General features: G+C 42.3%; 1 protein-coding gene across 1 annotated transcript in view; it reads left to right on the forward strand.

The window, feature by feature from the left end:
• The window catches only part of LOC120046838 (collagen alpha-1(I) chain-like), a 37,462-nt gene that overhangs the window by 7,673 nt on the left and 17,254 nt on the right, over positions 1–12,535 (forward strand). The window contains exons 7-21 of the mRNA XM_038992385.1: positions 89–133; positions 565–618; positions 928–981; positions 2,715–2,768; positions 7,416–7,469; positions 7,734–7,787; positions 7,874–7,918; positions 8,966–9,019; positions 9,310–9,354; positions 9,475–9,528; positions 10,521–10,619; positions 10,884–10,928; positions 11,446–11,544; positions 12,030–12,083; positions 12,398–12,505. Of these exons, the coding sequence (XP_038848313.1) occupies positions 89–133; positions 565–618; positions 928–981; positions 2,715–2,768; positions 7,416–7,469; positions 7,734–7,787; positions 7,874–7,918; positions 8,966–9,019; positions 9,310–9,354; positions 9,475–9,528; positions 10,521–10,619; positions 10,884–10,928; positions 11,446–11,544; positions 12,030–12,083; positions 12,398–12,505 (918 nt within the window). The remainder of the gene's footprint in view (positions 1–88; positions 134–564; positions 619–927; positions 982–2,714; positions 2,769–7,415; positions 7,470–7,733; positions 7,788–7,873; positions 7,919–8,965; positions 9,020–9,309; positions 9,355–9,474; positions 9,529–10,520; positions 10,620–10,883; positions 10,929–11,445; positions 11,545–12,029; positions 12,084–12,397; positions 12,506–12,535) is intronic.

The following is a 12,535-nucleotide window of genomic DNA, read 5'->3' on the forward strand; positions in this document are numbered from 1 at the left end:
CTCACAGAATCACTTTATCTCAATCAAAGGATGTAAAGTACTGCTGCAAATGGATTCATTGATTCATTGGTTGTTGTGTTTCCAACAGGGCCCAATGGGTCCCCGTGGTCTCTCTGGCCCACCAGGAAACACTGTAAGTATCCTCTCATTAGTCATTTGATGTGTTGTCAACAACACCAACCTCATTCATCTCGTTTTTTTTTTAACAAATAAACATTTATTTGCGTCTGTGTTTATTATAGCAGCTACATTCTCATGTTCCCTCTGACCATAATGTGTCTATAGTTTGTTTTAGAGACTCCGCATACATTTCTACAGTATACAATGTAGTATATTTATGTCTTAAAACAGTACGTCTTATAGGGCCGGTTTCCCGGACGGAGATTAAGTCTAGTGTGGGACTAAAAAGCATGCTCAATGGAGAATCTCCTTTGAAAAAGCCTTTTAGTACATACAGCATTAGGATTCATTTCTTTCCGGAAAATGTCCCATAATTTGTTATAATAATAAGTCTTATAGCTTATATACCCTGTGTCATATGGTCTGATCTGTGTTCATGTCCAGGGTCCCCCCGGTCATCATGGCCCCCCTGGCGAGCCTGGTGAGCCTGGCGGTGCTGTGAGTATACAAACATTACAACTTCCTGTGCCCATCAATATCAACTGACACACATTCTGAATGCATCACTTCCTGTCCATGACCATGTTGTAGTAGCCACCTCCCACACACACACACACACCACACACACACACACACACACACACACACACACTGACTATTCACACTTGTGTGTATATTATATTTCAGTGAGCGCTGTCAGTTGTGATCTATAACAGTCATAATAAATGTATACTATACCCCAGTAACCTTTGACACAAAGCAACACACACACACACACCTCCCTTCATACGTGTTTGTTCCTTGTAGGGTCCCATGGGTCAACGTGGTACAATGGGCCCCCCAGGCAAGAACGGAGATAATGTAAGTTGTGTTTTCTTACCTTGTGTTAACTTACCTTCTATCTCATTCAGTTTGTCAGATATGATCTCCACTTTCCTTCTATCTCATTCAGTTTGTCAGATATGATCTCCACTTTCCTTCTATCTCATTCAGTTTGTCAGATATGATCTCCACTTTCCTTCTATCTCATTCAGTTTGTCAGATATGATCTCCACTTTCCTTCTATCTCATTCCATTAGTCAGATCTGTAGCTCAGAAACAATGATCATTAGTAAAGACAGTTAACTGAACTTAACGTAGACTTCCTCTAGTTTTCCTCCTTTGCAACTTACACCATAATATTTCCCTCCACTGCATATTGACATGTATGATTACATAAATACATACATACTGTATTCATAATATATACAGTACCAGTCAAAAGTTTGGACACACCTACTCTTTCAATGGTTTTCTTTATTTTTACTATTTTCTACATTGTAGAAATTATAGTGAAGACATCAAAACTATGAAATAACACATATGGAGTCATGGAGTAAGCAAAAAAGTGTTAAAGAAATCAAATTGGGTTGAAGTCGGGTGAATGTGGAGGCCAGGTCATCTGATGCAGCACTCCATCACTCTCCTTATTGGTCAAATAGTCCCTGCACAGTCTAGAGGTGTGTTGGGTCATTGTCCTGTTGAAAAACAAATGATAATCCCACTAAGCGCAAACCAGATAGGATGGTGTATCGCTGCAGAATTTCCAGATTTCCACCGGTCTAATGTCCATTGCTCATGTTTCTTGGCCCAAGCAAGTCTCTTCTTATTATTGGTGTCCTTTAGTAGTGGTTTCTTTGCAGAAATTCGACCATGAAGGTCTGATTCACGTAGTCTCCTTTGAACAGTTGATGTTGAGATGTGTCTGTTACTTGAACTCTGTGAAGCATTTATTTGGGCTGTAATTTCTGAGGCTGCTAACTCTAATGAACGTTTCATCTGCAGCAGAGGTAACTCTGGGTCTTTCTTTCCTGTGGCGGTCCTCATGAGAGCCAGTTTCATCACAGCACTTCATGGTTTTTGCGATTGCACTTGAAGAAACTTTAAAAGTTCTTGAAATGTTCTGCATTGACAGACCTTCATGACTTAAAGTAATGATGGACTGCCATTTCTCTTTGCTTATTTGAGCTGTTCTTGCCATAATATGCACTTGGTCTTTTACCAAATAGGGTTGTCTTCTGTATACCACCCCTACCTTGTCACAACATAACTGATTGGCTCCAACGCATTAAGAAGGAAAGAAATTCCACAAATTCACTTTTAACAAGGCACACCTGTTAATTGAAATGCATTCCAGGTGACTACCTCATGAAGCTGGTTGAGAGATTGCCAAAAGTGTGAAAAGCTGTCATCAAGGCAGAGGGTGGCTACTTTGAAGAATCTAAAATATGAAATATATTTTGATTTGTTTAACACTTTTTGCTTACTACATGATTCCAAATATGTTATTTCATAGTTGTGATATATTCACTATTATTCAACCATCTAGAAAATATAAAAAATTAAGAAAATCTCTTGAATGAGTAGTTGTGTCCAAACTTTTGACTGGTACTGTATATATATATGTAATTTAATCATAATATTTGCAATCTTTACATCACTTTTTTATGCATTTTTGTATGTCTACATTATTGTCACTGTTTGCCACAGCATTATTCACAGTGAGAGGACCTCTCTGTCTCTCCATCAACCTCGCTCTCCTCTCTCCTCTGCAGGGTGAGCCTGGCAGGTCTGGTCGCCCCGGTGAGCGTGGCTCCGCCGGCCCTCAGGTGAGTGGGCCTTTAACCCCATAGATCAAGGGTCAGATGCTCCTATCCAAACAGACCTGGCTCTGATACCAAGTATGCATTCCAAATGGCTCCCTTTTCCATATGTAGTGCCAACAGGGCTCTGGTCAAAAGTAGTGCACTATATAGTAAATGGGGTGCTATTTAGATGCAGACCAAATATCAGTAGAGAATCTACAGGGTGGGATGTAAAGTAGAGTATCTACAGGGTGGGATGTAAAGTAGAGTATCTACAGGGTGGGATGTAAAGTAGAGTATCTACAGGGTGGGATTTAAAGTAGTGTCTACAGGGTGGGATTTAAAGTAGTATCTACATGGTGGGATTTAAAGTAGTATCTACATGGTGGGATTTAAAGTAGAGTATCTACATGGTGGGATTTAAAGTAGAGTATCTACAGGGTGGGATTTAAAGTAGAGTATCTACAGGGTGGGATTTAAAGTAGTGTCTACAGGGTGGGATTTAAAGTAGAGTATCTACAGGGTGGGATTTAAAGTAGTGTCTACAGGGTGGGATTTAAAGTAGTATCTACATGGTGGGATTTAAAGTAGTATCTACAGGGTGGGATTTAAAGTAGAGTATCTACAGGGTGGGATTTAAAGTAGAGTATCTACAGGGTGGGATTTAAAGTAGTGTCTACAGGGTGGGATTTAAAGTAGTATCTACATGGTGGGATTTAAAGTAGTATCTACATGGTGGGATTTAAAGTAGTATCTACATGGTGGGATTTAAAGTATAGTGTCTACAGGGTGGGATTTAAAGTAGTATCTACAGGGTGGGATTTAAAGTAGAGTGTCTACAGGGTGGGATTTAAAGTATAGTGTCTACAGGGTGGGATTTAAAGTAGAGTGTCTACAGGGTGGGATTTAAAGTAGAGTGTCTACAGGGTGGGATTTAAAGTAGAGTATCTACAGGGTGGGATTTAAAGTAGAGTATCTACAGGGTGGGATTTAAAGTAGAGTATCTACAGGGTGGGATTTAAAGTAGAGTATCTACATGGTGGGATTTAAAGTAGAGTATCTACAGGGTGGGATTTAAAGTAGAGTATCTACAGGGTGGGATTTAAAGTAGTGTCTACAGGGTGGGATTTAAAGTAGTGTCTACAGGGTGGGATTTAAAGTAGTATCTACATGGTGGGATTTAAAGTAGAGTATCTACAGGTTGGGATTTAAAGCAGAATATCTACAGGTTGGGATTTAAAGTAGAGTATCTACATGGTGGGATTTAAAGTAGTATCTACAGGGTGGGATTTAAAGTAGAGTATCTACAGGGTGGGATTTAAAGTAGAGTATCTACAGGGTGGGATTTAAAGCAGAATATCTACAGGGTGGGATGTAAAGTAGAGTATCTACAGGGTGGGATTTAAAGTAGAGTATATACAGGGTGGGATTTAAAGTAGAGTATCTACATGGTGGGATTTAAAGTAGTATCTACATGGTGGGATTTAAAGTAGTATCTACATGGTGGGATTTAAAGTAGAGTATCTACATGGTGGGATTTAAAGTAGAGTATCTACAGGGTGGGATTTAAAGTAGAGTATCTACATGGTGGGATTTAAAGTAGTGTCTACAGGGTGGGATTTAAAGGAGTATCTACAGGGTGGGATTTAAAGGAGTATCTACAGGGTGGGATTTAAAGTAGAGTATCTACAGGGTGGGATTTAAAGTAGAGTATCTACATGGTGGGATTTAAAGTAGTGTCTACAGGGTGGGATTTAAAGGAGTATCTACAGGGTGGGATTTAAAGTAGTGTCTACAGGGTGGGATTTAAAGTAGTGTCTACAGGGTGGGATTTAAAGTAGTGTCTACAGGGTGGGATTTAAAGTAGTGTCTACAGGGTGGGATTTAAAGTAGTGTCTACAGGGTGGGATTTAAAGTAGAGTATCTACATGGTGGGATTTAAAGTAGAGTATCTACATGGTGGGATTTAAAGTAGTATCTACATGGTGGGATTTAAAGTAGAGTATCTACAGGGTGGGATTTAAAGCAGAATATCTACAGGTTGGGATTTAAAGTAGAGTGTCTACAGGGTGGAATTTCAAGTAGAGTATCTACCTGGTGGGATTTAAAGTAGAGTATCTACAGGGTGGGATTTAAAGTAGAGTGTCTACAGGGTGGGATTTAAAGTAGAGTATCTACAGGGTGGAATTTCAAGTAGAGTATCTACCTGGTGGGATTTAAAGTAGAGTGTCTACAGGGTGGGATTTAAAGTAGAGTATCTACATGGTGGGATTTAAAGTAGAGTATCTACAGGGTGGGATTTAAAGTAGAGGACCTACAGGGTGGGATTTAATGTAGAGTATCTACATGGTGGGATTTAAAGTAGAGTATCTACATGGTGGGATTTAAAGTAGAGTATCTACAGGGTGGGATTTAAAGTAGAGTATCTACAGGGTGGGATTTAATGTAGAGTATCTACATGGTGGGATTTAAAGTAGAGTATCTACAGGGTGGGATTTAAAGTAGAGTATCTACAGGGTGGGATTTCAAGTAGAGGACCTACAGGGTGGGATTTAAAGTAGAGTATCTACAGGGTGGGATTTAATGTAGAGTATCTACATGGTGGGATTTAAAGTAGAGTATCTACAGGGTGGGATTTAATGTAGAGTATCTACATGGTGGGATTTAAAGTAGAGTATCTACAGGGTGGGATTTAAAGTAGAGTATCTACAGGGTGGGATTTAAAGTAGAGGACCTACAGGGTGGGATTTAATGTAGAGTATCTACATGGTGGTATTTAATGTAGAGTATCTACAGGGTGGGATTTAATGTAGAGTATCTACAGGGTGGGATTTAAAGTAGAGTATCTACAGGGTGGGATTTAAAGTAGAGTATCTACATGGTGGGATTTAAAGTAGAGTATCTACAGGGTGGGATTTAAAGTAGAGTATCTACAGGGTGGGATTTAATGTAGAGTATCTACAGGGTGGGATTTAATGTAGAGTATCTACAGGGTGGGATTTAAAGTAGAGTATCTACAGGGTGGGATTTAATGTAGAGTATCTACAGGGTGGGATTTAAAGTAGAGGACCTACAGGGTGGGATTTAATGTAGAGTATCTACATGGTGGGATTTAATGTAGAGTATCTACATGGTGGGATTTAAAGTAGAGTATCTACAGGGTGGGATTTAATGTAGAGTATCTACATGGTGGGATTTAAAGTAGAGTATCTACAGGGTGGGATTTAAAGTAGAGTATCTACAGGGTGGGATTTAAAGCAGAATATATACAGGTTGGGATTTAAAGTAGAGTATCTACAGGGTGGGATTTAATGTAGAGTATCTACAGGGTGGGATTTAAAGTAGAGTATCTACAGGGTGGGATTTAATGTAGAGTATCTACAGGGTGGGATTTAATGTTGTAACGGTTGTCCTCCTCCTCTTCAACCGAAAAGGAGGAGTAGTGAGGGAACCAAGGCGCAGCGGGTTGTGAACACATAATTTATTTAAAGACAAGACGAAAAAACACGAACTTCACTATAACTAACAAAACAACAAACGGAGTAGACAGACCTGGACGACGAACTTACATTAAACACGAAGAACGCACGAACAGGGAAAATAGACTACACAAAATGACGATGTACAAAAACAAACCGAACAGTCCCGTATGGTGCGACAAACACTGACACAGGAGACAACCACCCACAACGAACACTGTGAAACAACCTACCTAAATATGACTCTCAATTAGAGGACAACGCAAAACACCTGCCTCTAATTAAGAGCCATACCAGGCAACCCTTAAACCAACATAGAAACAGAAAACATAGAATGCCCACCCAAACTCACGTCCTGACCAACTAACACATACAACAAACTAACAGAAATAGGTCAGGAACGTGACAAATGTAGAGTATCTACATGGTGGGATTTAAAGTAGAGTATCTACAGGGTGGGATTTAATGTAGAGTATCTACAGGGTGGGATTTAAAGTAGAGGACCTACAGGGTGGGATTTAAAGTAGAGTATCTACAGGGTGGGATTTAATGTAGAGTATCTACATGGTGGGATTTAAAGTAGAGTATCTACAGGGTGGGATTTAATGTAGAGTATCTACATGGTGGGATTTAAAGTAGAGTATCTACAGGGTGGGATTTAATGTAGAGTATCTACAGGGTGGGATTTAATGTAGAGTATCTACATGGTGGTATTTAAAGTAGAGTATCTACAGGGTGGGATTTAATGTAGAGTATCTACAGGGTGGGATTTAAAGTAGAGGACCTACAGGGTGGGATTTAAAGTAGAGTATCTACAGGGTGGGATTTAATGTAGAGTATCTACATGGTGGGATTTAAAGTAGAGTATCTACAGGGTGGGATTTAATGTAGAGTATCTACAGGGTGGGATTTAAAGTAGAGGACCTACAGGGTGGGATTTAAAGTAGAGTATCTACAGGGTGGGATTTAATGTAGAGTATCTACATGGTGAGATGTAAAGTAGAGTATCTACAGGGTGGGATTTAAAGTTGAATTAGAACCATTCTAGTATATGGACATTAAAGTAAATAACTACTAATCCAAATTAAGTTAGTTTCAGCACTAAAAGACATGCATTACATGAAGAATGAAACTGTATGGTTTATGTCTGTTATGAAGACCAGTCCACAACATTCCTTATCCTGCCCTACAGGGTGCTCGTGGAACCCCTGGAACTCCTGGCCTCCCCGGCATCAAGGGACACAGAGTGAGTAATCGGAGGAGTGACATGAGGATGCTCCAGGGTGAAGTTTCCCCTAGGTACAGATCTAGGATCAGCTGGCTCCCGAAATCCTATCCCTAACCAGTAGTAGTGGAAATGTATAACTGATGCAAGAACAGCGACTAGGGAAAACTTCACCCTACTCCCTTGATGATATGACAGCCATGACACTACTACATTCCTACATTAAACTCTTAATCATACAGAATGGCTCCTAACCTAAAAAATGCTCTTTGATTTCCTTCCCAGGGTTTCAATGGAATGGATGGTGCCAAGGGAGACGGTGGCCCAGCTGGCCCTAAGGTTAGAGGTCAATCTAATGATATCTATCACAATGTACGTCTATCGTTATCTGTTCTGGAGAACTCATCTGTTCCCTCTGACCACAGGGAGAGGGTGGTTCCCCTGGATCCAGCGGTAACCCCGGTGCTATGGTGAGTATCCTGTGCATATGACAAATACAATTTGATTTGATTTGAGTAATGCTCTCGTCTCAATAAACATATTGGAGGCCATTAACTCTTAGGAACTTTAAAGACATCAACCTGCCTTCCAGTAGTAGTAATTACTAAATAATGTTTTCTTGAACAAAACATTACGGTCAGGTAAAAGTAGCAAGCCTCTGACAATGTTTAGTCATTACTGTATTCTCTAGCTTTACTGAACTCCCACTCTTCCTCCCTCTCGTCCTCCCTTTGCTTCCTCCCTATCTTCCTGCCTCTCTTCCTCCCTCTGCTTCCATCCCTCTCTTCCTCCCTCTGCTTCCTTCCTTTCTTCCTCCTTCTCTTCCTCCCTTTGCTTCCTCCCTATCTTCCTGCCTAACTTCCTCCCTCTGCTTCCTCCCTCTCTTCCTCCTTCTCTTCCTCCCTCTGCTTCCTCCCTCTCTTCCTCCCTCTGCTTCATCCCTCTCTTCCTCTCTCTGCTTCCCCCCTCTCTTCCTCCCTTCGCTTCATCCCTCTCTTCCTTCCTCTGCTACCTCCCTCTGCTTCCTCCCTCTCTTCCTCCCTCTCTTCCTCTCTCTCTCTTTCTCTATCTGCTTCCTCCCCCTCTTCCTTCCCCTGCTTCCTTCCTCTCTTCCTCCCTCTCTTCATCCTTCTGCTTCCTCCCTATCTTCCTGCCTCTCTTCCTCCCTCTGCGTCCTCCCTCTCTTCCTCCTTCTTTTCCTCCCTCTGCTTCCTTCCTCTCTTCCTCCCTCTGCTTCCTCCCTCTGCTTCCTCCCTCCCTTTGCTTCATCCCTCTCTTCCTCCCTCTGCTTCCTCCCTCTATTTCCTCCCTCTCTTCCTCTCTCTCTCTTTCTCCATCTGCTTCCTCCCTCTCTTCCTCCCTCCCTTCCTCCCTCTGCTTCCTTCTTCTCTTCCTCCCTCTCTTCGTCCCTCTGCTTTCCTCCCTCTCTTCCTCTCTCTGCTTCCTCCCTTTGCTTCCTCCCTCTCTTCCTCCCTCTGCTTCCTCCATCTGCTTCCTTCCACTCTTCCTCTTCCTAGGGTGCTCGTGGTCTTCCTGGTGAGAGAGGCCGCCCCGGACCCGCTGGCCCTTCTGTAAGTTAATTGAATGTAATTATAAACTGGGTGGTTCGAGCCCTGAATGCTGATTGGCTGACAGCCGTGGTATATCAGACCATATACCACGGGTATGACAAAACATGTATTTTTACTGAATAGCAGCAATATCACAAACATTATCTAGAATGACACAGAAAAGTCAGTGACTTGTTGTCATATAGTATAAAGTATTGCTGCAGTATCCCTAAAGATGTTCATGCCCATGTCTGGCTTTTGGAATACTAATTAAAGAATTGTCATAACAGTGTAATACCCTCTTCCTCTAGGGTGGCCGTGGTAATGATGGTAACTCTGGTCCTGCTGGATCCCCTGTAAGTATCTTTATTACTGGTGACTAATCCTACCTGTCGTAGCAAGTCAGAGTACACCACTCAGTGCCATGTGTTAGTCCTGACTATGTTAGCTAAATAATGTTTATTTAATCTCTTCAGGGACCCACTGGCCCATCTGGTTCCCCTGGATTCCCCGGAGGCGCTGGAGCTAAGGTATGTTATAGCCCCCACCCCAAACCCCTACCCCTGAACACCTACCCCTAAACCCCAAACTCCCACCCCAAAACCCTACACCTCAACCTAATCCACATGTTGCTTCCAAATTTTCTCTCAATTGGATAGCATTGGATAGAGCCAGTTTCACCTATATTTCTTACGCCAGTCCTTTCCTCTCAAATCCATGAAGGGAAGTGAACAAGTGCAGACTTAGGGCAGAAGGGTAGAGAATTGTGACACAGATTGAGAACCTGATCTGATACAGGTAGTGGCCACCAGATGGCATATGATGACCTCGTGGAACACCTCCGTCCTGTCCCTTTACTGTAGACTACTGTAATGTACAGACCTCTATTAGAGAGGAAACAGTGAGAGACTACTGTAATGTACAGATCTCTATTAGAGAGGAAACAGTGGGAGACTACTGTAATGTACAGACCTCTATTAGAGAGGAAACAGTGGGAGACTACTGTAATGTACAGACCTCTATTAGAGAGGAAACAGTGAGAGACTACTGTAATGTACATATCTCTATTAGAGAGGAAACAGTGGGAGACTACTGTAATGTACAGACCTCTATTAGAGAGGAAACAGTGAGAGACTACTGTAATGTACAGATCTCTATTAGAGAGGAAACAGTGGGAGACTACTGTAATGTACAGACCTCTATTAGAGAGGAAACAGTGGAGGAGTGAAAAACTGAAATTGTACTCAATAGGAATAATATAAACATAGCACATAAAAACGAACAATGATTAATTATATTCCTACACTCACACACACACACACACACACACACACACACACACACACACACACACACACACACACACACACACACACACACACACACACACACACACACACACACACACACACACACACACAAAACCTCCCCCCTCACACACACACAGAGAGATGATAACATTAGTTTCAAAGAATGTGATCATCCAGCACCCTCCTAATGTCCTCTCTGCTGCCCCCTTTAGGGAGAGACCGGTCCTCAGGGAGGCCGTGGCTCAGACGGACCCCAAGGATCTCGTGGAGAGCCCGGTAACCCTGGACCCGCTGGTGCTGCTGGACCCTCTGTGAGTACTGTTGTGCATGGTTGCCCTTAAATGCTTATATTATTATTTGTCCTGGTTGCTTGTCCTTGTAAGTCCTTATCTTATATATGCTTCTATATCATTATCTTTATATAGGTCATTATCCTTATATAGGTCTTTATCCTTATATATGTGTATATGCTTATGTTTACCCTCATAGTGCACCGTTTAACCTCTGACCCCTGAAGTTTACTGTAATATAATGTCCCCCCCTCTCTTTCCCGCTCTTTTCCTGTAACCAAACAGGGTGCCCCCGGAAGTGATGGCCAGTCAGGAGGCAAGGGTGCCACTGTAAGTATGAGTCTTGTGGATACATCTATCTGAAGATCCATGATTGATTATGTTCAAATGAACACTGGTAATACTATACGTAATATACTAATGATAATAAATGCCATTTAGTAGATGCTTCTATGCAAAGCCATTAAGACTGTAGTATGTGGAAAGCCATTAAGACTGTAGTATGTGGAAAGCCATTAAGACTGTAGTATGTAGAAAGCCATTAAGACTGTAGTATGTGGAAAGCCATTAAGACTGTAGTATGTGGAAAGCCATTAAGACTGTAGTATGTGGAAAGCCATTAAGACTGTAGTATGTGGAAATCCATTAAGACTGTAGTATGTGGAAAGCCATTAAGACTGTAGTATGTGGAAAGCCATTAAGACTGTAGTATGTGGAAAGCCATTAAGACTGTAGTATGTGGAAAGCCATTAAGACTGTAGTATGTGGAAAGCCATTAAGACTGTAGTATGTGCATGCATACGGGTGTTGGTGCATTAACGTGTGTGTTCTCTTGTCCATCCCATAGGGTGCTGTTGGTATCTCTGGTGCTCCTGGTTTCCCAGGATCCCGTGGCCCCGCTGGACCTCCTGGAGCTGGTGGTGGCCCCGGCCCCAAGGGTAACCATGTGAGTACCACTGTTACGATCACTATCTAGTAAATTGATCAAATAGCATTTCATGTATAAGTTTGCAGCACTAGTCCATTTTGTGATGTGCTTGGGCTGTTTTCATCAAGCAGTGGTGGTGAGTATTGCTTTGTAATTTGATACTACACAGAATTCAATAGAACACAGTCATTTAATGCATATCTATGGATGTATAAAAACAATTAAACGTGTGTAGCACTACACTCCATTTTGTGATGTGTATATGGACCAGGAATTAGTGGTGAGTGTTAGCTGATGTGCAGTGGAGGAGGCTGAGGGGAGGACGGCTCATAATAATGGCTGGAATGGAGCAAAAGGAATGGCATCAAACACATGGAAACCATGTTTGATGTATTTGATACCATTCCACCTATTCCGCTCCAGCCATTACCATGAGCCCGTCCTCCACAATTAAGGTGCCACCAACCTCCAGTGCTGATGTGATTTGTTTGTTTTCCCTACAGGGTGAGCAAGGAGCCCAAGGCTCCAAGGGAGAGCCCGGTGTAAAGGGAGAGCCTGTAAGTTGGACCGCCCTTATTTATAACTTATGGAAATATTTATTTAACAAGCAGCTGACCATGTCTCAAAACATTTAGTGCTGATTTCCGGGACATAGATTAAGCAAGCCCAGTTGTGGACCAAAAAGCATGTTCACTGGAGAATCTCCAATGACATAGGTCTTTTGTCCAGGATTATGCTTAATCTGTGTCTGGGAAACCGGACCACAGGTCTCTAACCCAGGGATAGACACCTGTTTCTTCTGGAGGTATTGTTAGACAGGTGAGTTTACTACAGGTCTGACTCTATCCCTTCCTCCTCTTTTTCAAACCAGGGTTCTTCTGGTCCTGGCGGCCCCCCCGGCCCATCTGGGGAGGAGGGAAAGAGAGGTGCCCGTGGTGAGCCTGGTGGAGCTGGTGGTGTTGGACCCCCTGGGGAGCGTGTACGTTACCCCCCCCCCCCCCCCCCCGCG

Source organism: Salvelinus namaycush, chromosome 4 (genome assembly GCF_016432855.1).
Source record: "Salvelinus namaycush isolate Seneca chromosome 4, SaNama_1.0, whole genome shotgun sequence".
Classification (NCBI taxonomy): domain Eukaryota; kingdom Metazoa; phylum Chordata; class Actinopteri; order Salmoniformes; family Salmonidae; genus Salvelinus; species Salvelinus namaycush.